We start from the raw sequence: 27,179 nt of genomic DNA, 5'->3' as shown, positions 1-27,179 counted from the left end.
GCACATGTGGTGCCCTCCTTGCATAATCAGGTTTGCACCATTCCAGGCACCCCCAGTCCTGCTCTGGAGTCACACAAAGGAAAGGGGAGTGATCACTTCCCTGTCCATTTCCACCCCAGGGGTGATGCCCAGAGCTCCTCCAGGTGGCCACATGATTCTGCAATCAAAGAAAAAAGATGTGCCCAGGCCACTGGGAGCATCTGGTCGGCCAGGATAGGTGTCTGCGTCAATTACGCCCTCTGATTGGTGGTCACTCTGCAGAGTGACCAAGCACCCCGTTAGGGATATTTAGGGACTCACTTGCTGGTGGGTCCCCAGATTCGGTGTGCAAGACTCCACCAGTACTCCTCTGCATCTACCCCTTCTGCTCCTGGCCACTGGAACCGCTAACTGGACTTTACAGGAACCAAGCAAGCCTACAACTCCCGAGACGACCTCGCCTTGCAACCTTGTTTCTCCGGCTCCTTCCAGCAATTGCAATATTTTCACAGCTGGGCATCCTCTGGGGTTGGCAAGACTTCAGCTGCATCAAAGAAGCAAGAAGGAATCTCCGTGAAGGAGTCACTCCCCTGCATCAGCAGGCACCTAAGGCAATAACGTCCGGCTTCTGGGATCTGCTCTCCACAGGAACTGCGTGGATCCTCCAACACAGGTGGTGGTTCTGAGTGGTCCTCTTGGTCCTCTCTGCCTTCTGTTCAACTGGGGAGATGGTGAGCCCTTGCCTCTCCTTGCAGGACAGGACACCTGTGCACTGCGACTCTTGCAGCAATCAAGGCTTGTTGACTCCTGTTCCAAGGGATCTTCAGACTCCAAGTAGCCCCAGCTTCCAGCACTTCATCCTTGCAAGGAAAGTCTCTCCACTGCTGCTCCAGCCACATGGGACTCTTTTCCAGGTGTGCTGACTGGGCATCACTGCAACTTACTGCGCCTGCTGCCAGTGGGTTGCCTGTTTGCTTCTGCTGGCTCTCCTAACTGCTGAGGGTCAGCCCTGATTCTCCTCCAGACATCGAGTCCCCTGGACCTTACTAATCCTCTTCTCCTCTGCAAATTCTCTTCTGGACAGATTTGCATTTTCCAAGGCTTGTTGGTGGTCCTCCTGACCACTGACCCGACTGCAACTCGGCATCCGGCGAGGGACAGTTTCTGCACAACTTCAGGGACTCCTCTTCAGCTCCTGGGCTCCACAGCTGGCCTTCATCATCCACCATCGACCCAGATCTTCAGCCACAGAAGGGTGGGTAGTCGCTCCTGCCCCACCTGGACATTCCTGCGTGGACTGGACTCTCGCACCTTCTCTTGCAAGTCCTCTTCTACCCAAATCCACCGTTGGGTTCCACTGGACTGGTCCTGTTCTTGCAAAGTTCCTTTTTCTAAGTCCCCTTGTTAGTCTTAGGGAAGACCAGGTAACTTACCTCAGCTCTCCTGGTCGCTGGGGTTCATCTAGGTACTCTTGTCTTGGGGTCTAGAGTTCTCCCAGCTCCCTTCTAACTATTCCACATCCTTGGGTATTGGACCTAACTTGGCATTCCACTATTCCAGTATATGATGTGGCCCCCTTATAGGGCCTAGCTATTTTCTGCTATTTCCTGCTAACGCTTGCTATTTTTCAATGCTAATTCCTAATATTTACCATGTATACACTGTGTGCGTACCTCCAGTTAGGGGACTGCCTTAAAGTAATCTAGTTCAGCGTTACTGTAATAAAGTACCTTTATTTTTGCAACACTGTGTGGTTCCTTTTATTTGAGATGAGCTACTTTGTGACTACTGTGGTAATGCAAGTGCTTTACACTTCTTCTTGATAAGTCTTGGCTGCTCTCCACAGCTACCACTAGAGAGCCCTGGCTTCCAAGACACTGTTTCACTAACTGATAGAGGTTGCCTGGGCCTGGTATAAGGTGTAAACACACACCAGGTCACCTTCCTACACTAAGCATTTATTGTGCTCACAGAAGCAATAAATGAGACACACACTCAAACAATAAATCAGAGACCAAATTACAAAAAGAACATTTATTTTGATATGTTTCTAACTCAAGAATTTCGTAATCAGTTAAGTAGTTTTTAAGCATCAATATTTTGCAGATTAAAAAAAAAATCAACAGCACAATTCTCAGAGTCCTTCAATGTTAACCTATGGAGGAATGTTCAGCAAACAGAGTTAACAACGACTTACAAGGCCAATCTCAGAGAGTTAAAGTAAGTAGTCGGCACTGATCAGAATCACACCAGCAGGTCACTACGGGGAGATTGGCCAGGTACAGGGGTGCAGTAAGGCATCGGATGCCCCATGTATTATAATGGGAGTTGGACTTCGGGACAAAGAGGCTGCAGGCTTTGGCTGGGAAGCCAGTCGAGGACAATAAGAAGGTAGGTTATAGACTTGGGGTACTCAGTGACTTAGGTGCACCTTTGGTCTGTTACTCCATGGCACAGGAGTGACGGATGCAGGGGTGTCCTTAGATGTTGGGTTTCTACATCTGGGGGGTACTCGCAGTCAGGGGGCGCGTATGTTGAGGCTGCAGGGTTCGTCAGGGAGTCCAGCAGGGAGAACCTAGGGTGGACTTGAGCTCAGAGAAACTGGGGTACGTTGTTGGCATCAGTGTCCCACCTCAGATGGGGTCTGGGGCAGTGGTGCAGTGGTTGCTGAAGATGTCTGGTTTTCTCTCACCACAAGGCTGTGGGAGAGGGAGCCTGCGTGCAGAGGCTGAAGGCAATTTGGGAGACTCCAAGATGGGTGAAACCTGAGTGGACTCAGACTCTGTAAAGCTGGGGAACCTTGCTGGCACCGTCGGTTGGCTTCACCTTGTGTTCTGGATGTCAGTGTAGAGGTCACTTAGGGTGTTGGGTATTTGCTGCTTCTGAGGCTGCAGAGTCCTTTCTTGGGACTTTATTGCAAAGCAGAGACGCTGCTCACTGGAGTCTTCAGTCTTTATGGAAGGCAGACAGTCCTCCTCAGTTTCCTGGAGGCTGAGCAGCAGGACGAGTTGTCTTTCTGAACAGAGTCTGCAGAGGTCAGCAGGCAGGCCAGAGGGGCTGGTTCCAAGTAAGCTGCTGTTTCTTTTCATCATGCAGGTGTGACTCTTCTTTGTCCTTTGCTTCATAGCTCGTCAGGATCTGCATTCTCGGGTTCAGTGGGGCTACCTAAATAATCAATTTAGGGGCGCTAGAGAGAATGCCAGGCGGTAGTCAATGGGCTGCCCACCTTTAGGGTGACTACACCCTTCTTATGACCACTTCTGCTGCTAACCCTAACCCTAGTGGCCTAATTCCTTCTAAACAAGAAGGAGGAATTGCAAAAGTAGTATCCACTTCAGCTCGTCCACCTTAGGAGTGGGCCTGGCATTAAGTGGGCACACCTCCTAATCTGTCTAATTTTCCAACCTGTGCTGCTGCCAAAAGTGGGGTCAGGATTGGGGTGAGGGAGGTGGTCATCTCCACCATTTGGAGAGACCTGGGTCGCATTACAAAGGCGGCTAGGCCTTTGAAGCTCCCTGCCCTGGAATGTCCATCCTGCCTGGGTGAGATGTTAACACCCCTGCACAGTGTAAGGTTTTGTCTCTGGCCTTCAAGCGCTGGCTCTCACCTTGAGAGGCCAGAAACGCATCTATGGTGGCTGAAGTGGTCAGGACCAGTCAGTCAACCCACTATTAGCTGTTAGGTTTTCAAGGGGCACCTCTATGGTGCCCTCTGGATTAAGTTATTAATAAATTCCTCACTGGCATCAATGAGGGTTTATTAAACTGAGCTGTTTGATATCAAACATCCCCATATTCTGAGAAGCCATCATGTGGCTGGGAAACTCGTAGGGAAGTGTCAAGCAAATGCATTTAAAATGGCGTCCCTGTTCACTTATGATGTCTGAGATTTACTAGGGACTTACAGTGGGTGCTAGAGGTATTGCCAATTGGGAAAAATGACGGTGCAATTTTGAGGGCAAGACATCTGGCACTGGGGTCCTGGTTAGCAGGAAATCAGTGCACTTTCAGTTGAAATTACACCAAAAAACGGGCAAAAAGTGAGGGGGAAGGTGACCATGTCATAAGAGGCACTTTCTTACAGTCAGCATATAAAGAGACAACATGAATCTGGTCAACCACTGGAATATTGAAGCCTAGACCCACACTCTGAGCGTGGCCACAAGCGGCTTGAGCACCAAGGCAAATACCAAATGAGACAAGTGCATCCCCGATGGGTGCACTTGGTTTACAAGGGTAAGTTGCTCCTTTTTGACCATTATTGTACCTTCTGAATAAAGCAGCTAGATTCAATCCAGCAATTGTGGACCAAACCTGAAGCACTGAAGGGCCCAGAACATGTAGTCTCAGTTTAGGGAGTCAAATGTCTGATCCAGGTCAAGCGATAGAAATGCCAATCCAGCCAGATCTGGGAGGAATCCTCCACAATCATGTAAAAGCACCCAAATGTTCAGGTAGGTATTCCTGCATGGGGTAAACCCATTTACAAAGACCCAGATGCATAAACCTATTTTCCACAACCACTTGATATGAAAGGAACTATTTAAACAAAAAGGTTTCAGGTTAAAAGTACTAACAAAGGGCTCCTTTAAATAGTGAAAGAAAATAATATAAATCTGCACTTAAAATTTTCAAATAAGTGATGCATATACTTAACATTCTCTATAACAATCATCATGCATTATAGAACAAGTTACTTACCTTTAGTTATGCCTTATCTGGTAGGGGGTATATGTAGCTGCAGATTCCTTACCTTTGAATTCACCCCAGGCATCAGACTAGATCCAAAAGATTTTTGTAAGCAGTACCACTGTGCGCCGTTAGGAGGCGTCGATCGACTGCATCTGTCGCCAGATATGACATTGCAGGTCCTACATAAATGCAACCCAAGCCCACTGACGTCAGTTTCTTTTCACGACTTTCCACGCCAGAAGCGCAGGCCCATGAATAACACGGACTACTGGTGTGCCAAAACTAAGACCCTGAAAGGGAAGCCCCTGCCCCTAAAACTAAGTTTACAGAGAGGTGAGGATGGGTGTGTCGGTAAGAAAGCCGCAGCTAGATATACAGTCTCTACCAGAGAAGGCGTTATCGAAGGTAAGTAACTTGTCCATCTGATACAGAATTCTAGCTACAGATTCCTGACCTCTGAATAGATACCCAAGCAATAGAATCCCCAGAGGTGGGTCTGCGAACCAAGTTCAGACTAGAAAGTCCAGCAGGACAGAATGGACAAAATACCCATATCTACAGACCTGGCTTTCCAGGCAGTAGTGTTTGGTGAACGTGTGCAGAGATGCTCAAGGACTGGAAGTCCTTGTGCTAAAGCAGTTTCCACAGCTTTAGCTAGGGTAGAATGAGCAAGGAAACCCTCAGGTGTTGCTTCTTGGCAAGTGCATAGCAGATCTTAAGGCAGAGAGTGACCCAAATAGAGATGATTTGCTTCTGCAAAGAGTTGGTCATCAACACAGAACTATTTTGTACAATGAAGGTAGAACACCAACCCTCTTTATGGGTCCAGGCGATGGAGTCACTCTCCTTCCTTAAAAGGATGTGGGGGTGCATAGAAAGTAGGCAAGGTGATGGATTGGTCTAAATGAAAAGGCATGACCACATTCGGCCAAGAGTTCCTACTGCGATGCACCACTTTGTTAGGATAGACCAAAAGGTAGCGTGGCTTAGATGGTAAGGCCTGTAGCACACTCACTCTGCGGGCAGATGTAATTGCTACAAGGAAGGCAGTTTTCAATGTGAGAAGTCAGAGAGAAAAAATTGTGCAGAGGCTTAAAAGAAGCGCACATCAGAAATGTCAAAACTAAATTCAGATCCCATAGGGGCATAATGAATGGGGATGGAGGAAAAAGGTGTGTAAGACGAGGTACCTATGAACAATAGGGGTAGGGGACTTAAAGAAGGTTGATTAGGCAATCTGAAAAAAGCAGAAATAGCAGACAATCTATAAGAGTGCCTGTAGGAAAGTACCCTCTTTTTGGCATGGTTACCCCCGTTTTTTGCCTGTTGTCAGTGTGGTTTGACTGTGTTCACTGGGATCCTAATAAGCAGGACCCCAGTGATTGTGCTCTCGCCCCCTAAATGTGGTTGTTCCTGACTTTGCACACCCCACAATTGGCATACTGGTGCCCCCATGTAAGTCCCTAGTATATGGTAGCTAGGTCTCAGGGTATTCAGGTACCAGGGGTTCCCCATGGGCTGCAGCATGTATTATGCCACCCACCGGAGCCCATGCAAAATGTGTCTGCAGGTCTGCCATTGCAGCCTGCGTGAAAAGGTGGATGCACCCTTTCACTACAGGTCACTGAACCAGGTCACTGTAAGTCACCCCTATGCCAGGCCCTCCTAGCCCAGAGGGCCGGGTGAAAGTACCTATGTGTGAGGGAACCCCTGCATAAGCAGAGGTGCCCCTACGAACTCCAGTTCCATTTTTCTGGACTTCGTATGTGCGGGGAAGCCAATTTACCCGTGTACGGGACACCTGTGTCCAGCAACATAATGGTAACTCCGAACCTCGGCATGTTTGGTATCAAACATGTTGGACTCATACCCCAATACTGTTGCAAGTATTGGTTGCATGATTCCATGGACTCTGAGGGCTTCTAAGAGGACACTCAGCTTTGTTCCTATGAGTTTGCAGGGTTTTCCCAGGAAGCTTGCGCTTGTGCTACCCTACAAACAGGTTTCTGCCCCCCTGCTGCTTGACCAGCTTAAGCCCAGGAAGGCAGGACAAAGGATTTCTTTTGAGAGAGGGAGGCAACACCCTTTCCCTTTGGAAATAGGTGTTACATGGCTTGGGATGGGTAGCCTTCCCCAGGCACTGGTATGCTTTGAAGAGCAAATTTGGTGCCCTCCTTTCATAAACGGGTTTGCATCAGTCCAGGGACACCAGGGCCCTGCTCTTGTGTTAAACTGGACAATGGAAAGAGGAGTAAACACTCCTTTGTCCATCACCACCCCAGGGGTGATGCCCAGAGCTCCTCCAGGTGACCACTTGATTCTGCCATCTTGCATTCAAGGTGGGCAGGTGCCTCTGGGAGCATCTGAGTGGCCAGGTCAGGCAGGTGATGTCACAACCCCCTACTGATAGGTGGTCACCCTGCTTGGTGACCAATCCCCCTTTTAGGGCTATTTAGGGTCTTCCTCTTGGGTGGGTCCTCTGATTCGACATGCAATATTCCAACAGGACTCCTCTGCATCATTTACTTCAACTTCTGGCCACTGGAACCGCAACTGGACTTCACAGGAACCCACAGTCTGCAGCTCCTGCGATGACTTTGCCCTGCAACACTGTTTCTCCGGGTCCTTCCCGCAACTGCAACATTTCCCCGGCTGTGCATCCTCTGAGGGCAGCAAGTCTTCAGTCTGCACTAGAAGAAAGAAGGAATCTCCTTTGGAGTAAAGGAGTCACTCTCTTGCATCCGTAGGCACCAACTGCATCGACAACTGGCCGCGTGGATCCTCTCTCCTGCAAATCTGCGTGGATCCTGCAACACAGGTGGGGGTCCCCTCTACCAGCTGTCCAACTTGGGAAGTGGCGAGTCTTTGCCTCTCCTTGCAGGACAGTACCCCTGTGCACTGCCGATTCAGGAGCACATCACCATGCCCTTCTTCCAGCTGGGAATGGGTCTGGACCTCTCTTCCTTCCTGTGTTTTAACAGGTGAATTTATGGGAAATAGAATAAAAAGTATGTGTGAGACACTGGCTCATTTGTTGTGATACGTTTATCAAGTACTGCCTGACAGTAACAGCACTATTTCTGTACATGACTACATGTACCATAATGCACCAGTTGTGGTGATTTCCTAATCTACATGGACTGTCCAGGCATATATGGGTGAGGGTGTGTTGCATGATTGTGGGCAGCAGAGTGCTGGTACCAGGTGAACATAGAAGGGAATTTACACTTACCAGTGGTTGGTGGGGAGCACGTGTCAAGGGACCCAAATCCGCAGACTGCCTCCGGCTCCAAGGCTGTCTCTACCATCAGCTCTGCTGATGTTGGGGGTGGCACACTGGATTGTCCTCCTTCTGTCCCCTGGATGTCCCACAGCTGGAGCGCATATCACACCACCTCTTCTTTATTTCTTCAATTGACCTGTTGGCCACGCCCAGGACACTGATCTGGATCTGCGTGTCCCTCCATATCTTGCGTTTGTCAGCCTCAGGGACACTCTATGACAGCCTCTCAAACAGCTCCTCGTGGTGAATGCAGCATTCCTCGGTTAGGACGTCCAATTCTCTCAGAGAATCTGATGTTGCGCCTGCACTCCCCTGCTGCTTTGTCTTTCTGTTGGCTGGCCACTGTTGTTGGTGGTACCAAGGTAGCCAGTGGTGTGGGTCTGTGCTGCTAGCTTAGACCACATGCTGTTACTCCTGTGCAGGGCTCTCCTGGGACACCACTTCCTGTTTGGGGGTCCTTGAAGTGCACCAGGAAGTGTTTGTGCACAATTCAAAGACGCAATTGCTATCTGCGACCATGGTCGCAATTAGCTAGTAGTTACCGGCTTGTTGATTGCTTTTTCAGTAACTGCGATGAGACTTCTTTGCGAGTCGCAATTTGATGCCTGCAATTGTACGCACATCGAAAATAGTGACTCACAAATTGCGAGTCACAAATTGTGAGTCTCTATTTCTGGCAGTCGTACATCGGGCCCCTAATTCCTTCCAAGCAAGATTGAGAAATTTAAAAAGTAGTGTCCACTTCAGCTCGTCCACCTTAGGGGTGGGACTGGCATGAAGTGGGCACTCCTACTAATTTAACTATTTTTCCTGTCTGTTCTGCTGCCAAAAGTGGGGTCAGGACAGGGTGGTTGGTCATCTCCACCATTTAGAGAGACCTGGGTCGCAGTACAAAGGCGTTAGTATTATCTACTTTTGCCTCTGTAAACCAATTGGAGGTCCACTCGACTCTGCACTGTGTACTTCTTTTTAGTGAGCCATACAGAGAGCCAGCTTCCTACAGCGAGCCTAAGGACACTGAGCCTGGTGTAACTTGTTTTGTTGGTGATAACCCAGTGCTTCAGAACCTACCTACAGGGTCTGGCTCATGATGTGCCACTGGCACAGCATTTGGGGCAAGACAAGACTTTTGTCAGGCTTGTCACCCACTTTTATTGGCCTCAAATAAGGCAAGCCTCAGCTTCCTACTGTAGGTTCCTGCCCTACCTGCAAGGTGATTGGCAAGTCAGGGGGGGAAGTGGAAGGCCCCCCCTACAATCTTCACCTGTCGTTAGCACTCCTTTTGAGCGTGTTGGCATCAACATTGTGTGGTATCTGGATCCAAGACAGCCAAAGGCAACAGATTTGTTCTGGTCTTGGTGAACCATGCCACCCGGTACCCTCAGGCTATTCCTCTGAGGACAGTGACTTCGTCCACCGTGCCAGAGCACTGATGGGGATTGTAGGAAAATGGCTCCCTGTTGCAGTTACCCCCCACTTTTTGCCTGATATTGATGCTGACTTGACTGAGCAGTGTGCTGGGACCCTGCTAACCAGGCCCCAGCACCAGTGTTCTTTCACTTAAAATGCACCATTGTTCCACAATTGGCGCATCCCTGGCACACAGATAAGTCCCTTGTAAAAGGTATCAGTGGTACCAAGGGCCCTGTGACCAAGGAAGGTCCCTAAGGGCTGCAGCATGTGTTGGGCCACCCTAAGGGACCCCTCACCGAACTCATGCACACTGCCATTACAGATTGCGTGTGTTGGTGGGGAGAAAAAGGCAAAGTCTACATGGCATCCCCCTCAGGAAGCCATGCCCACAAAATACTGTCTGTGGCATAGGTAAGTCACCACTTTAGCAGGCCTTACAGCCTGTGAGGGCATAGCTGCATAAGCAATATGCCCCTACAGTGTCTAAGTCTATTCTTAGACATTGTAAGTACATTGTGGCCATATTAAGTACATGGTCTGGGAGTTTGACAAATGAACTACACATCTCCATAATGGCTACACTGAATACTGGGAAGTTTGGTATCAAACTTCTCAGAATAATAAACCCACACTGATGCCAGTGTTGGATTTATTACAAAATGCACACAGAGGGCATTTTAGAAGATGCCCGCTGTAATTTACCCAATCCTTCAGTGCAGGACTGACTGGTCAGTGCCAGCCTGCCACTGAGCCGAGTGTCTGCCCCCCCGGGGTGAGAGCGTTTGTGCTCTCTGAGGACAGAAACAAAGCCTGCACTCATGCCTTTTGTTACAGCACCCCAGGGCATCCCAGCTAGTGGAGATGCCCGCCCCTCTGGCCACTGCCCCCGCGTCAAGGCTGGAGGAGATAATGAGAAAAACAAGTAGGAGTCACCCACCAGTCAGGACAGCCCCTAAGGTGTCCTGAGCTGAGGTGACCCCTGCCTTTAGAAATCCTCCATCTTGATTTTGGAGGGTTCCCCCAAAAGGAATAGGGATGTGTCCCCCTCCCCTCAGGGAAGAGGCACAAGGAGGGTGTAGCCACCCTTAAGGACAGTAGCCATTGGTTACTGCCCCCCAGACCTAAACACACCCCTAAATTGAGTATTTAGGGGCGACCCAGAAACCAGGAAATCAGATTCCTGCAACCTGAAACAAAAAGAAGGACTGCTGACCTGAAAGCCCTGCAGAGACGACGGAAGACGACAACTGCTTTGGCCCCAGCCCTACCTGCCTGTCTCCTGACTCGAAAACCTGCAACAGCGACACATCCAACAGGGACCAGTGACCTCTGAAGCCTCAAAAGACTGCCCTGAACCTGAGGACCAAGAAACTCCTGTGAGCAGCGGCTCTGCTCAACAAACAGCAACAGTATTGCAACTTTTCTGCAACTTCCAAAGACTTCACCCACTGCACCCAACGCCACTGGCTCGAGATCCAGAGAACCAACACCACAGGGAGGACTCCCAGGTGACTGCGACCTCGTGTGTGGCCCGAGATGACCCCCCTGGAACCCTACAGTGACGCATGCAGAGAGAATCCAGAGGCTTCCCCTGACCGCGACTGCCTGTAACAAGGGACCGACGCCTGGAACAAGCACTGCACCCGCAGCTACCAGGACCAGAAGGAACCGAACCTCAGTGCAGGAGTGACCCCCAGGCGACCCTCTGCCTAGCCCAGTTGGTGGCTGGCCCGAGAAGCCCCCGTGCCCTGCCTGCACCACTAGATTGCCCCACGGGTCCCTCCACTGAACCCAATACAAAACCCGACGCCTGCTTTGCACACTGCACCCGGCCGCCCCTGTGCCGCTGAGGGTGTGTTTTGTGTGCCTACTTATGTCCACCCCAGTGCTCTACAAAACCCCCCTGGTCTGCCCCCGAAGACGTGGGAACTTACCTGCTGGCAGACTGGAATCAGAGCACCCCTGTTCTCCATAGGCGCCTATGAGTTTTGGGTACCTCTTTGACCTGTGCACTTGACTGGCCCTGAGCTGCTGGTGTGGTAACATTGGGGTTGCCTTGAACTCGCAACGGTGGGCTGCCTATGCCCAGGAACTGAGACTTGTAAGTGTCTTACTTACCTCACAATCTAACCAATACTTACCTCCACCAGGAACTCTTGATTTTTGCACTGTGTCTACTTTTAAAATGTCTTATCGCCATTTTAACAAAAACTGTATATGTTATTACTTTAATTCAAAGCTCCCAACTTACCTGTGTGGAGTACCTTGCATTTTATGTATTTACGTCAAATCTTGAACTTGTGGTTCTAAAAACAAAATTAAGAAAATATATTTTTCTATATAAAAACTATTGGCCTGGAATTAAGTCTTTCAGTGTGTGTTCTTCATTTATTGCCTGTGTGTGTGTACAAGAAATGCTTAACACTACCCTCTGATTAGCCTACTGCACGACCACACTACCACAAAATAGAGCATTAGAATTATCTAATTTTGCCACTATCTTATCTCTAAGAAGAACCCTTGGACTCTGTGCACACTATCTCTCACTTTGAGACAGTATATACAGAGCCAACTTCCTACAGGGATCTTTACCCATCTGGGTTTCCCCAAGGAGAAGAATCTGACAGGGGTACCAACTTCATGTCCAATTATATGAAGGTCATGTGCAAGGAGTGTGGGGTAACACACAAGTTCTCCACTCTTTACCACCTCCAAACCAACGGTTTCGTTGAAAGATTCAACTGAACTGTGCAAGGCATGATTCTGGGTATACTTGAACCCATGAGGTGTAAGTAGGATGTCCTCCTGCATGCCTGTTGTTCCCCTACAGGGAAGTACTGCAGAAACTGCTGTATGGGCACCCTGTGAGAGGGCCTCTCACTCTGGTGAAGGATGGATGGGAGCAAACTTCTGGGTGAGACACCCAGGAAGTGGTTAGCTACATGCTGGCCCCCACAACCAGACAGCGCGCTTGAGGAAGCTCGCCCAAGAGAACCTAGAAGCCAGCCAGGAGGACATGAAACGATGGTATGACCAGAATACCACTTGGCTGGAGTTTCAGCCAGGCCACAAAGTGTGGGTCATTGACCCCCTTGCTCTACAAGACCGCTGGGTCTGGGCTCTACGAGGTAAAGGAGCGGAAGAGTGATGTCACCTACCCAGTAGGCCTTAAAACCCCTAGGAACCCCTTGAAGGTCCTACATGTGAACCGCCTCAAGCCTCACTTTGAGAGGCCTGAGATTACCATGCTTTTGGTAACTTGTGATGGGGTGGAAGTGGAGAGTAAACCTCTCCCCAACCTCCTATCTTTCAAAGAGCAGGATGGGTAAGTGGAGGGTGCCAGCATCTCCCCTACATTGACCCTAGATCAACGAAGACTGCTGCCAGTTGTTTGGGCATTTTGCTTCTATTCCCACTCACTCCAGGGCTCACTATATGGCACACCCATGATATTTACACCGGCAACAGTCCACCTGTGAAGGATTACATTTACAGGTTGTCTGACAAAGTGAGGGACAGCATTAAGGAGGAGATTTCTAAAATGTTGCTACTTGGAGTTACTGAGCCACCAACAGCCCTGGGTTCAGCCCAGTGGTGCTGGTCCTCAAGGCTGCCCCGCCAGGTATCACTACTCTGGTTCTGTGTGGACTACCGTGAGCTCAAAGTAGTCACCAGGACTGATGCACACCCCATCCCCAGAGCAGATGAGCTTTTAGATAGGCTTGAAGCTGCCAAGTTCCTCAGCAAGTCTCACCTAACATCTGGGTACTGGCAGATTGCCTTGACTGATGGGGCAAAAAAGAAGTATGTATTCTCTACACCAAAGGAGCACTGCCAATTCCGGGTCATGCCTTTTGGGTTAAAGAATGCCCCGACACCTTCCAGAGGTTGGTAAATTATGTCCTAGCTGGACTGGAGAACGTCAGTGCTGCCTACTTAGATGACTTTGCGGTCTACATGGAAGGGCCATCTGTGCCACGTGAGGGAAGCGCTTCAGGCTCAGCAGAGGGCAGGCCTGACTATCAAGGCCAGTAAGTGCCAGATTGGGCAGGGTCTTGTGGTCTACTTGGGACACCAAGAAGGGGGTGACACAATTTTGACTTGGGAACCCTCCCCCAAGACCCTGACAGAATTAAGAGCCTTCCTAAGTCTCATTGGATATTACAGGAGATTCATCAAGGGATATGGAGCCATTGTTTCTTGCTTGACACAAGTGACTTCCAAGAAGCAGGCATGTCGGCTGATCTGGACAGAGGCATGCCAGAAAGCTTTTGATTCCCTGAAGGAAGCCATGTGCATGGCACCTGGTGCTCAAGGTCCCTGATTTCTCCAAAGAGTTTGTTGTGCAGACAGGCACCTTAGAAGATGACATTGAGGCTGTGCAGTCACAGCTAAATGAAGAGGCCCTAGATCAACCTGTAGGTTTCATCAATAGAAGGCTACGTCCCAGGGATCAGAGTTGGAGCATAAACTAAAGGGAAGCCTTTGCTGTGGTCTGTGGGCACTCAAGAAACTAAGGCCATATCTGTTTGGCACTCACTTCCGGGTGCAGACAGACCACAGGCCCCTCAGATAGCTAATGCAGATGAGGGGTGAAAATCGCAAACTGCTTAGGTGGCCCAATTCCTTACAGGTTATGGACTTTAAGGTGGAACACCACTCTGGAACAGATCACACCAATGCTAATGGTCTCTCCAGGTTCTTCCACCTTAGTCAAGAGAACTACAAAGGGGTTGGGTAGCTCTCCCCACTTTTAGCTTGCGGGACACATGTTAGACCTGGAATCCTTGGTGTTGTTTCCCCAAACTTTTTGCCCTCTGACCTCCTGTTTTCCTGGCTCATTGTTGCTGGCTTTTTGGATTATGGGCATTTTACCACTGCTGAACAGTGCTACAGAGCAGGTGCTCTGTATTTTAAAACATGGGGATTGCCTTAAAACATCTTTTAAAGAAGACAGAAAATTGGAGTTTAGGGTCTTTAGACTCGCAGTTTAAAAACAAATCTTTTAGTAAATTTGTTCTTAGAATTTGCAGGGTTGAAAATGCCACTTTTAGAAAGCTGGTATTTTCTTACTTTAACCATCCTGTGCCTCTGCCTCTCTCTGAATACATGTCTGGAGCAGATGACAGCTGGGCTTTGGACATTCCCTCTAGACAGTCACACACAAAGGTAGCTGGGGGTGACATTTCTATCCTGATGGCCTATCACGAGGATGATTGGTCTTCCTGGCCTAGATGGAAGGGAGGAGCTGACACACCTGAATGGGGCTGTGCCTCTCTTCACACAAATGGCTGCATACTCTCCTGTAGAGTGTCTGGGACAAGGGAAAGAAGGGTAGGGACCTTGGGATATTCAAAGACCTCTTTGAAGTCTCCCCACTTCAAAGGCACATTTGGCTATAAGTACTGGACCCCAAACCCAACTAATTCATTTCACTTTTTGGTCCTGAGAAGACTACCAACAAGAGGAGCTGTGCTGCCAGGAGGGACTTTGCTGAGTTGACCTACTGCCTACTGATTGTTGTGCTGCCAGGAGCGACTGCCACTTTGCAACCTGCTCTGCTGTGCTGGCCTGCAGCCTCTGTCAGCGAGAAGGACTGAAACCTACTCTGCAACCTTTAAAACCTCTAGTAACTCCAAGGGCTTGTTAGCTTGCCCCCTGTTCTCGAAATCTCAGTGCTATAACAGAATTTGCTTCCTTCTTTTTATTACTCTGCCGCAAGAGCCGTTCTAAAAACACCAGCACACCACTCTTCATAAGGAAGGACTTCGTTGTAAAGATCGATCACTACACTTTCACCGGAGCCCAGCGCTCTCTTTTGTTAAGTTCTAAGAACCAAAATCAGCAACACACGCTGACTGAAGTCACTGCCTTTGTCCCGAGCAGATGCCGCAGTGTTGAGGGACACCTTCTAGCGCATCCCCCTTATTACCATAACAACAGAGCTTCCCCGTGACAACGTGCCAGCAGAGGCCACGCTGTATGTAATAGAAGAGACCAGTGTGACTTTAACGACCCTGCTTCGACTGCCCGAGATTAGCCCGCACGGCCTGACGCCGCACAGGAAGGTTGCTCCTGCACAAGAGGTAACTGTGTTCAGGGTCGGGACCTGCGAGGTCCTCTGTGTCCATTCCGTGCCCGCATGGCGGCCAAAAAACATTAACCTATCGATCCTGAGGGACCTGTGGTTAATTTCTCGTTTGGGTGCGCCGGTAAGCTTGCCCAGTATAGCGCAGATACCTGTCAATCCCCTGCGGAATCCCTGCCAATCACCTCAGTCTGGTGAGACAGCAATGGCTCAAATATGGAGAGTTCTCTTCTAGCACTTACAGCTGTACACTACCTTAATTTCTCCATTAGGAACAACATGTATTTCTTTCAGCACTGTGTTGTTACATGCATACTTGAAAATGCTATAATGTGCAAAGGAGCTTTGTCATTTTGGTCTAATTTTAATCAGATAAATATTTGCTATTTTTTTTAAGTGGCGTTTAGTCTTTTTGTGGTGTCTTTCACTGGTTACTGTACTTAAGTGTTGCACAAATACCTTACACATTGCCTCTTGATTTAAGCCTGACTGCTCTATGCCAAGCTAGTAGAGGGTGAGCATTTAGGTTGTGTATCTGACTTACTCTGTCTAGGATTGTGGTCCCTACTTGGACAGGGTGCATACCTCTACCAGCTAGAGACCCAATTAAAAAAACATGTTTTCAGACAATTGTTTGCCTTTTGGAAACTTGAAACTTTTGGATATGTCTCTAACTGAGGCATTGTTCACACAGTAATACAGGTACAAGAACGACACAATAATTCTGCGACCCTTTCCACAAAAAATATACGGGGAGAAAGTGACCTAAAAATGTGGTAGGGACAGGCACAAAAACTAGCTGCTTGGGGAGGATGCCAGAGAGATGCTAGCTGAGAGCAGGCCTGAGAGCTTCTTAAGTGGTATATTGGAAATAATGTATGGCTTGGCATAATACAGAGAGGGAAGGTAATAGTAATTCAGCCAATACCAGAATTACAATAGTGATAACAGAGTTAAGTAGAGGTCAGACTAATTGTAGGAGAAATGTGAGACATAAGAAGCTTTGGATTTTTCAATATCTTGTCCTTTACGGCTACTGAGATTACAATAATTTTAATCGTTCTGATACACAAGATTTGTGTGCAGTTCATTCATAATAAATAACCAATCCTTATAGACCCCTATTACTGTGTGTGTCTACTGCTTTCAGGGATCATGATAAAGGTCCACACAACTACAAATAACCCCTGCACATTATGGATTCTCTGGCAGAACTGTGCAACTCAAATCACTCTAAATCTGGATGTGCTTAACTTGTTATAGATTTGAATGAGAGACACTAGTCTGTTTTCCTTTTCTCTGAAGGGATGCAATCAATAAGTTCCCCTTGGGAGTTCAGAAAATGTTTACTGGTGTGCCCCTTTTATTAGGTGGTGGAGGGAAGGGAGTTTCACAACATGATGCCGAAATGGGGCTTAAACCTTTTTAAACAGCAGCAAGTTATATTACGTAAAGTGGGGTGGGGCATGTAAGAAGCTGGCTATCTATGTAGTACACCAATATATGGGGGAACTATGCAGATAGTCCAGGCGATCCCTATCGGTCTACAGGGTTACAAATTAAAATTTCCAAAAGCTCCTTTTTGTGGTAGTGTGGGTGAGCAGTTAGGCTTATCATAGGGTAGTGCTAAGCATTTGTTGTACTCACAGAAGCAATAAATGAGGCACATTCTCAAGAAGGAACTTGAGACCAGTTGTTAGAAAAATAGTTTGTTTTGTTTATATTATGTTTCAACACCAGAATACTGTTACAAGAATGAATACTGATGCAATTTGAAGAAAACAAGCAGAATACTTGAAGTGTCTTTAAGATAGCAATGCAATCCTGTAGAGAAAAAACATGTATTGCATGCAGGTGTTCAACAGTAACTTTCAAGGACCAGTCTTCAGGAGTTAGGGTAAGTATGGGGCAGTGTCCAAGGCAGCATCATCAAACAACAGGTCATCTCGGGGAGCTCTGGGGCATCCGGGTGCAGAGGTTCTTTACGACGTTGAGTGCCCTGTTGGTTTCAATGGAGAACAGTCCTAGGGAAAATAAGCTGCAGGTAAGGACTGGGGGGCCAGTCCAGCTGAACCAACAAGGAGGTGTCGGGACACCTTTGGTCCTCTTCTCCTTGGATCAAGATGGCCAGCTGCAGAAGTGTCCTGAGGCATCAAGCCTTTGTCACCAGAAACAGTTGTGGTAGAGGTGGCCTGAACAATGAGGCTGCAGGCAGTGTTGGGGAGTCCACAGTTGAGGAACTAAAGGTGTGCTCGTGTCCTGGAGGGCTTAAGGGCCACACGCTAGGCTAGGGGGCAAGGGTGCAGTGGTGCTTTCTGGTGTCAGGTTTGTGGCGATCTGTAGTTCTCAAGGTTCTTCTTGGGTGCCCGCAGAGTGCAAGGAAGTAACTCTGCTACTCCACAGGAGATGCTGGTGCTTCTTGAAGAGCAGGCAGTCTACCCAGGATTCTGGAGGCAGAGCAGCTGCAGGACGAGTCATCTTTGGTGCAATTGTGGAGACCTACAGACTGGCTGGCAGGATCGGGGGCCAAGCCAGTAGCTGCTCCTCTGATCTTGCTTTTCACGTCTCTTTGGTATCCTTCTTCTTCTTGGATCCAGAGAATCAGTCTCCTGGTATCAGGGAGCCATCTAAATACTCAATTTAGTGGTGTTTAGGGGCATGTATAGGTAGCAGCCAATGGGGTACTTACCCTCGGGTGCCTACACCTCCTATATGACCACTGGCTGTTCAGAAGGCCTAGTTCCAACCAAAAACAAAATGATGGAACCCATCCTCGAGTGTTCACTTTGGGTAGCCCACCTTAGAGGTCTGGTTAGCCCAGAGGTGGAACACGCCTACTGCCTAATTTTCCCACCTTTCCTGGTGACAAATAGGCCACAAGGCAGGGTGGGGGAAACACCAAGGTCTAGGAAAGCTGGAGGGTAATGGGCAGGGCCTTTGAAGCCCCTGGCCTTGGTATGTAGATCTGCTAACCATCCTGCTGGAGTGGGTGACAACACCCCTCTCCAGAGCAGGCTTTGTTTCTGACCTTTGAGAGCGCGGGCTCTTACCTCCAGGGGGTCAGAAACCTGACTCTGGTGGCAGGATGGTCGAGACAAGTCAGCCAAAACATTCAGACTAGCTGGGCTCATCTTAAAGGTGGCCTCTGTGTGCAAGTCATAATAAATCTAAGGCTGGCATTAGCATGGATTTATTAAGATGAGGTGTTTGATACCAAACACCATAGGGTTCAGTGAAGCCATTATGTGACTGGGTCACTCGTGTTGACGAGTGTCCAACACATACCTTAAGATGGCTTCCTGTTCACTTCCAATGCTAAGCAATGGGGCTGGGCATCACAGGGATATATATGCTTGTGCAGATATGTCCACACATCAAATATAATGCACCCTGTCTTAGGGTTTGAAGGCCTTCTGGAGAGGTGACTTACATACACTTAGATGCAGTGATGGTAATATGGCACCCGAGGGGTGTGCCATTTTGTGTTTTCACCTGGCTTGCACAGGACACGCAGACTGCAATGGCAGCTTTGTGTATCTAATTTTTAGCGGGGTCCCTCAGGGTGGCACAATATGTGTTGCAGCCCGAAGGGACCCTCTCTACTACCCATGCCCTAGGTACCAGGGGCACCATTTACTAGGGACTTAAACAGGTAGAGGACTGTGCCAATTATACACATTGATACCTGTTTTTAGGGAAGGAGCACTGGCACTGGGGACCTGTTTAGCAGGGGCCCAGTGCACGTCAGTCCAAAAACCTCAGTACCAGTGAGCAAAACGTGAGGGTGACCATGTCAAAAAGGGCATTTTCCTACAGAGCACAAGAGTGTGCACCAGTTTATGCACCCCTGAGGTACTCTGGTATAACAATCCCAGCCCCTTGAGCATGACTCTCTACAATACAGATAGCGCTGGTGCTATCTTTAGAGGCTGTGTCCCCATTTGCATGCAGGTTTAGAGGCAAAGAGACCGTAAGCAGCAGCACGGACAGTACACCACAAAAAGGTGGCACAGTGCACCCCCTGAGGGCAGCACTCTGGAGCGTACATGGATAATCCCATGGACCCCACCAAGCATCCTTCTGCAGGCAGGTACAGTCACTCACTGTGCTTACCAGCAGTGGGGATCTCTGGCTCCTTGCAAGAGTATGCCACAAGCCACCTGCACAGTGAAGGATGGAGCAGTTGCTTCAATCAGCTGCTCTTTATTTCACTAATGCACTGCCCCCAGGGCATACTCTCCATAGTGGCACCTGGTGCATTAATCTGAAGGTTCTCCACAGGCAAAGAGGGATGGTACATCTATAATGGAAGTTCATTTTTGATGCATTTCTGTTATTTTTTGTAGCACAACTAATGGCAGCCTGCTTTTTATGTGATGATCTTGCACATCCTGCTAATTATTACCTCCAATCAAAATATTCGTTTTCTAGGCCCTAAAGTATTAGGACAATCATGTTTATCAAATAATTAGGAACGATTTGTGGGTAACAGGCACGTCATCAGAAAGAGCCCTGTCACATATGCATGGCCACATTGGGCATTCAGTGATAGTTTCTTTTGCTAGTTCTTGTTTTATCTATTTGTAGAACTTCCATACAACTTTAAACAAAATGATTTACAATAAATTATCATGACGATACAATTGATATACTAATAGGCTTACAAGAATGCAAGCTAGAGACAAGAAGATAAAAGCAAAAAAAGAATAAACCATTGTGCCCAGGCTGAATGAAAAGAACAAAATCAGCCGTAGTCCATGAAACACAAAAATCGTAAAAGCGTGGAATCAAGTTTCTAACTCTTCCTCTAATCAAAAGCAGAGACAAGGCAGAAATCGGTAGAATCGTGCCAGTGCAAGGCAAACAAGCTTTCATTTATTTCACATTCAATAATCCTATAATCTTACTGTTTACCTTGTTTATATATAGTGTGACAGGCGTGGATAAACATTTCCTGTGCTGGTGGTTGCATAAAATGGTTGCAGCATCGGTCCTTCTTACCACATGCAGGGCAGGACAACCTGTGGCAGTTCTCGTGTATGTAGTTGGTGTTCAGTCTGACAAAGATGTGTGGAACTTATGCTTCTGTTACTACAAGATGAGCAAGCATTGAAGAGTAGCTGAGTTGAAGATCCTGAATCCATACAATACAAAAGTGATTCAGTCTGCTCCTTTGTTTGACTGAGACAGGAGGTGGCTACACCAAGGACATGTTGCCTAGGTTGTGCAGCAGTTTGTTGTGAATGTGTTTCCCATATGGTTGATCACTGCATGGTTCCTGTTGAGCTTAGGGAGGTGAAGTGGTATTTTTTGCACATAGTCTGCTTACACAACTATTAGTAACACCTATAGTCACCCATGCACCTACCCAGACCCACCCACACAGCCATCCATCCATTGATCCAGCTAGGTGTGTACAGAAGTCCACATGCAAAAAACAAATATGAGCAATGAGGAGAGGCAAATGACATTACCCTGCTTACCACTCTATTATCAGGAAACAACAGTGCTACCAATCCCCAAATAGGCAATGCCTCAAATATTGAAATCAAACTAAAGAATTTTAGGCATGGGCAATCTGCAGCTTACTGCAAGTCCAACACAGAAAAGTGTGACTTGGCATCTGTAGGACAGAGGAGTAAAGTCAGGAGTATCACTATGAAAATCTGTCCTCGATCACATGACCAGAGGTCACAGGTGTTAAACCTGGGAGGAACTACTTAACCTTCAATCCTTCTCCTAACAATCAAATAAGTAACGCTGTGCTGGGTAACAATATCACCTGTTTATTTAAAGTGCTAAAAATGGCACACATTATTATTACCCTCTAGAAAGGGTTTTTAATACTTACCCACCAATCCAGATCTTCCTCACCATCAACAATAATAAATTCTCCCTCAGAAAACGTTAGCTCATCTGGGTTGTCAGCTAGACAGTTGTAAATTGCCTTCACCCTTTTAGGTTTTGCCTTTGACTGGAAGTTTTAAAAAAAACGTCTTAGCAGTGTGACTTTTCTTTATAATCAACCTTCATGCTAGACAACTTTATTTTAAAACAGGCTAAAACAAAAAGGCATTATACAAATATCTGGAAAACACAAACATTGTTTCAACATGATATTGAAGTAATTTCTGCTAAAAAGAAAAAAATTAACGATGATAGGCCTGGCCCAACATTCTGACTCACAACATGATTACTTGCACTGTTCTCCAGTTTAGACAACAGATCTCTTATGGTCTTTCTTTAATGTTATCAATGTCTGCAGATCAAAAAGAACTTGTGAAGCAAAGGAAAGGGATATGTGCAAGATGAACCAGTTACTCACCTGACGTAACACTTCTTCTGATAGAGACTAACTACAGATTCCTCACCTTAGAATGCGGTTAGACGTCTCTTTCACAATGAACAGTTACCAAAGGTTGATGATATGGGCATCATACCACTGTTGATTTCATCCAGCAGTGTATTAGTAAAGGACAAGTTACTTACCTTCGGTAATGCCTTATCTAGTAGGCACAATTTCTAGTTGCAGATTCCTTATTTTAGAACTTCCACCAGACGTCAGTCTGGATCCAGAGATTTTTCTCGAGCAGTACTCCTACCAGCCCTTGGGTGGCGTTAATCAGCTCTGTGTCTGTCGTCATTGTAGGAAGCTGGCGCTGTATATACTATACCAAAGTGAGGAATGGTGTGTACAGAGTCCAGGGGTTCCCCAGAGGTTTAACAGAGGCTAAAAGTAGATAATACTAATACTCTCTTTTGTGATAGTATGATTGAGCAGTTAAACTTATCGGAGGGTAGTGCAAAGCATTTGTTGTACACACACAGTCAAGAAATGAGGCACACCCTCAATGACTAACTCCAGGCCATTTGTTGTTATACAGCAAAAATATATTTTGTTGCTTTATTACTAGAACCAAAAGAACTTTGATGCAGTTAAGTACAATTATCTATAGGCATCAAGCATATGTATCAAATTTACTCTGTTTTTTAAAGATAAAGCAGTTTAGAAGTATTTAACACTTTTTATATCAAGAGTTAACATTGCAATTTTTCATAGGAATCAATAGAGTCCTGGGGGGGAAAAGTGTTAGCACAATTAACAGGTAAGTACACAACTTACAATTCCAGTCTTCGGGGGTTATGATGTCCACAGGTCAAAGTTTAGATTGACCGGAAAAGTGTACCACTAGCAACACGGGGCCGTCTGGGTGCAGAGGTCAAAGGAATGCTTTTCAATGGGGGGATCCCAGGGGTCACAAACGATGCTGCAGGCTGAGTCCAGGGGGTCGGTTTGGGAAACCAAAGGCTGGACAAGTATGAGAGGCATCCGCTGCAGGACCATCAGTGGGATTCTCCAAGGACTGGGGGCTGCAGGTACAGGGGTCTCCTTGGGCATTGGGAACCTTCATCAGATACAGTCGCGGTAAGGGGGGTCCTCTGGATTTAGGCTGCAGACATCGTCGTGTTGGCCATGAGGGGCCAACCCAGGTTCGACTGGAGGTCGGAATCGCCTGGGGACATTTTCTGGACCGGTGGGCCATCTGCACTCGGGCCGTGGGTGTCGGGTGCAGAGTGGGCAGGGCCACGGATCCGGGGCGGTTCTAGAGTCCTTTTTGGAGGTTTCTTCTGGACAGGGCCGCTGTTTTCAGGAGATCTTGGTCCTCTGCTGGGGGGGGGCAGTCCTCTGGGAGTTTGAAGAAGTTGCTGGTCCTACAGGATATGTCGCCTTTTTGGAGCAGGAGTCTTGAAGCTGCAGACAGGCCGGTAGGGCTGGGGCCAAGTCGATTGTCATCTGGAGTCTTCACTGCTGGGGGTCGACTTTGCAGTACTTCTTCTCCCCTTGAGGTCCCCAGGAATCTGGTAAGGTTAAAGGGTGCCCCCTAAATACTAAATTTAGTGGGGTTACAGGGCCCTTCCTGTGCCTACTTCCTTTGAGGAGGGGGACACATTCCTACCCCTATTGGTCCCTCTCCTCCAAACAAAGATGGAAGATTCTGCAAGGAGGGGGTCACTTCAGCTCTGGACACCTTAGGGGTGGCCCTGGCTCCAGTGGTCACTCCTCCTTGTTTTATCTAATTTTCCCACCGGACCTGCCTCCAAAAGTGGGTCTTGTCTGGAGGCGGGCATCTCCAATAGCTGGAGAGCCCTGGAGCACTCTAACAGGAGGCTTGAGCCTTTCAGGCTCACCACAAGTGTTACAGTTCCTGTGAAGCACCTCCACCAAAAGCAGGCTTTGTTTCTGACCCCAGAGAGCTCAAAGGCTTGCACCCCCTGGGGTCAGAAACATGCCTGTTAGTGACAGGCTGGAACAAAATGGTCTGTCCCACACTAAAGAGTTGGGTAAAATACAGGGGGTACCTCTAAGATGCCCTCCGTGCACATTGTACAATAAATCCAACACTGGCATCAGTGTGGGTTTATTGTGTGGAGATGTTTGATACCAAACCTCCTAGCCTTCAGTGTAGTCATCATGGAGCTGAGGAGTTTGTAATGACAACTCCCAGCCCATTTACTTAATATGGCCACACTGCACTTACAATGTCTAAGAACGGACTTAGACACCTTAGGGGCATATTGCTCATGTAGCTGTGCCCCCACCTGCAGTATAGTGCACCCTGCTGTAGGGCTGTAAGGACTGCTAGAAGGGTGACTTATGTGACCTATGCCACATGCAGTGGTTTGTAGGCATGGCACCCATAAAGGAATGCCATGTCGACGTTACCTTTTTCTCCCCACCAGCACACACAAGCTGCAATGGCAGTGTGCATGTGCTTAGTGAGGTTTCCCTTAGGGTGGCACAATATATGCTGCAGCCATTAGGGACCATCTCTGGCCACAGGGCCCTTGGTACCACTGGCACCCTTTACAAGGGACTTATCTGTGTGCCAGAGGTGTGCCAATTGGGGAAACAATGGTAGAGTTTTAGGGAAAGAACACAGGTGCTGGGGTCTGGTTACCAGGATCCCAGCACACACTCAGTCAAGTTTGCATCAAATATCCGGAAAAAAGTGTGTGTGTGGGGGGGTGTTACTACAACAAGGGGCCAGTTGCCCACAGTCATCAATGCTGGATATGACTTTGCGGGTCCTATATAGACCACACCCCAGCACCCTGACATAAGTTTCTTTTCACAACATTCCATGCCAGAAGTGCAGAGCCATGAAGTACACTGCCCACTGGTGTGCCATAACAAGGACCCTGAAAGGGAAGTCCCTGCCCCTAAAAATCAGTTTGCAGAGCGGGGAGGATGGGTGGGTCGGTAAGGAATCTGCAACTAGATATTGTCCCTTCCAGATAAGGTGTTACTGAAGGTAAATAACTTGTCCATCTGATAGAGACATCTAGTTTCAGATTCCATACCTTGGAATAGATAACCAAGCAATACTATCCCCAGAAGTGGATCTGCAAACCACAATCACAAAAGAAAGACCTGCAGGACCAAACAGGCAAAGTGCTTGTCTCTACAGACCTGACTGTCCAGGCAGTAGTGTTTGGTAAACATGTGCAGTGCCCACGTTGCCGCATGACAGATGTCCAGGACTGGAACTCCATGTGCCAACGCAGTGGTTGCAGCTTTTGCTCTGTTGCAATAAGCATGCAAGCCCTTAAGGGGTTGCATCTTAGCCAATGTATAGCACACTTTAATGCAAAGAACGAGGAATGTGGAGATGGTTCTCTTCTGCACTGCCTGTCTTTTTTTTCTGGACCCACACAACCAACAAAGAGTTGATCATCCAACCAGAACTCTTTGGTACAATCAAGGTAGAACGCCAATGCACTTTTTGGGTCCAGGTGGTGGAGTCTCTTGTCTTCCTCAGAAAGATGCAGGGGTGTGTAAAAAGTAGGCAAGATGACAGATTGGACTACATGGAAGGGCGTAACCACTTTCGGAAGAAAAGTGGCACGTGTGCAACGCACACTTTGTTAGGATAGATATAAAGGTAGGATGACTTAGATGACAATGCCAGCAGCTCACTCACCCTGCGGGAAGATGTAATGGTCACAAAGAAGGTAGATTTCAAGGTGAGAAGCCTTCAAGGACAATTGTGGAGAGGCTCAGAAGGAGTGCACATTAGGAATGTCAGATCCAAATTAAGTCCCATTGGGGCATACTGAATGGGAAAGGAGGAAACATATGAGTAAGGTATTTAAGGAACCTATTTACAAATGGGGAGTTAAACAAAGAAGGCTGATCAGGCAACCGTAAGAAAGCAATGATTGGAGACAAATAGGCCCTCATTCTGACCTTGGCGGTCGGCGGAGAGGCGGCGGTCGGACCGCGAACAGACCGGCGGTCAGAAAAATGGCATTCTGACCGCGGCGGTCACCGCCGCGATCGACCGCCACTTCCCCACTCCGACCGCCACGGCGGTCATGACCGCCGGGCTGGAGTTTGCGCACTCCGGCCCGGCGGTCGTCCCAAGACCGCCAACGGTATCATGACCCTGCCTACCGCCGCGGTTTCTGGCGGTCGGGAACCGCCATGCGAACCATGGCGGTAGGCACTATCGGGGCCAGGGAATTCCTTCCCTGGCACTGATAGGGGTCTCCCCCACCCCCCACTACCCACCCGAGTCCTCCCCCCACACCCTCCACCCCCCTGCCACCCCCCAGAGGTGGTACGAACCCCCTCCCCACCCCGACATGCACATACATGCACCCCGACATGCACACACCCCCAACATGCACATATACACACCCCCTACACACACATACACAACGGGGACACATACCCGCACACATACATGCAGACATGCGCACCTGCCGAACAGCACACATTACCCATAGACACAGCAGCACCCCCCGCCCGCATACACGCACTCACACACCCCCTCTACACACTCACACGCACACCCCCATGCACGCCCACATCACACAACACCCCCCCTCCCCCTCCCCTCACGGACGGTCAACTTACCTTGTGCGTTGGTCCTCCGGGAGGCGACGGGAGCCATGGGGAGGTGACCGCCAACAGAACACCGCCAACAGAAGACCGCCACACAGATATGTGGGTTGTAATTCTGTGGGCGGTGTTCTGCTGGCGTGGCGGTGGAGGTTGACCAGTCTCCACTTTTCCGCCGTCCTCCAGTGTGGCTGCTGGCGGTTTCCCGGCGGAACGCTCCCAGCGGTCGGAATGCGCACAGCGGCATACCGCCGCGGTCGGCGGTCTTCACGGCGGCGGTAACTCGGCGGTCTCGCGAAAAGACCGCCAAGGTCAGAATGAGGGCCATAATCTTTTAGAGTGCTGAAAGATGAGCCCTGCTGGACCAACGAAAGTATAAACAATAGAGAGAGAGGCAGGGAGGGGGTCAACAGTCTTGTCTGGGCACCATGCCACAAATTTACTCCGACAGGCGCATACTGTTTTGGTGGCAATCCACCTGGCTGCCAAGATAACTTTACAGACTACAGGCGGAAGGTCAAAGGCTGTCAACTGCTGCAGCTCAATCTCCACACAAGAAGGGGGAGACTGGACAGGTTTGTGTGGAGAGCCCTCCCCTGCTGCTGTGACAGAAGATCCTCCAGAAGGGGCAATCTCATCACAGAGGATCGATGGCCATGCTCAATAGCTCCGGATACCTGACTCTTTGTGCTCAGTGCAGAGACACTTGATTACTTGGGCCAATTTGTTTTTGATCTTCTTGACAACACTGGGCAGAAGCGGTATGGGCGGAAAGGCATACATGAGGAGTGAGTTCCACTCGAGATGAAAAGTGTTGCC

The 27,179-nt window shown here is 48.5% G+C and overlaps 1 protein-coding gene across 6 annotated transcripts in view; it reads right to left on the bottom strand.

Moving 5' to 3' along the window:
* The window catches only part of ASAP2 (ArfGAP with SH3 domain, ankyrin repeat and PH domain 2), a 916,066-nt gene that overhangs the window by 46,701 nt on the left and 842,186 nt on the right, over window positions 1–27,179 (bottom strand). For all 6 annotated transcript variants that reach the window (XM_069235900.1, XM_069235899.1, XM_069235896.1 and 3 more), the window contains one exon: window positions 21,306–21,428. In XM_069235900.1, coding sequence (XP_069092001.1) covers window positions 21,306–21,428 — 123 coding nt within the window. The remainder of the gene's footprint in view (window positions 1–21,305; window positions 21,429–27,179) is intronic.

The sequence above is a fragment of the Pleurodeles waltl genome, chromosome 5 (assembly GCF_031143425.1).
Source record: "Pleurodeles waltl isolate 20211129_DDA chromosome 5, aPleWal1.hap1.20221129, whole genome shotgun sequence".
Taxonomy (NCBI): Eukaryota; Metazoa; Chordata; class Amphibia; order Caudata; family Salamandridae; genus Pleurodeles; species Pleurodeles waltl.
This window is presented reverse-complemented; position numbering and strand designations above follow the sequence as displayed.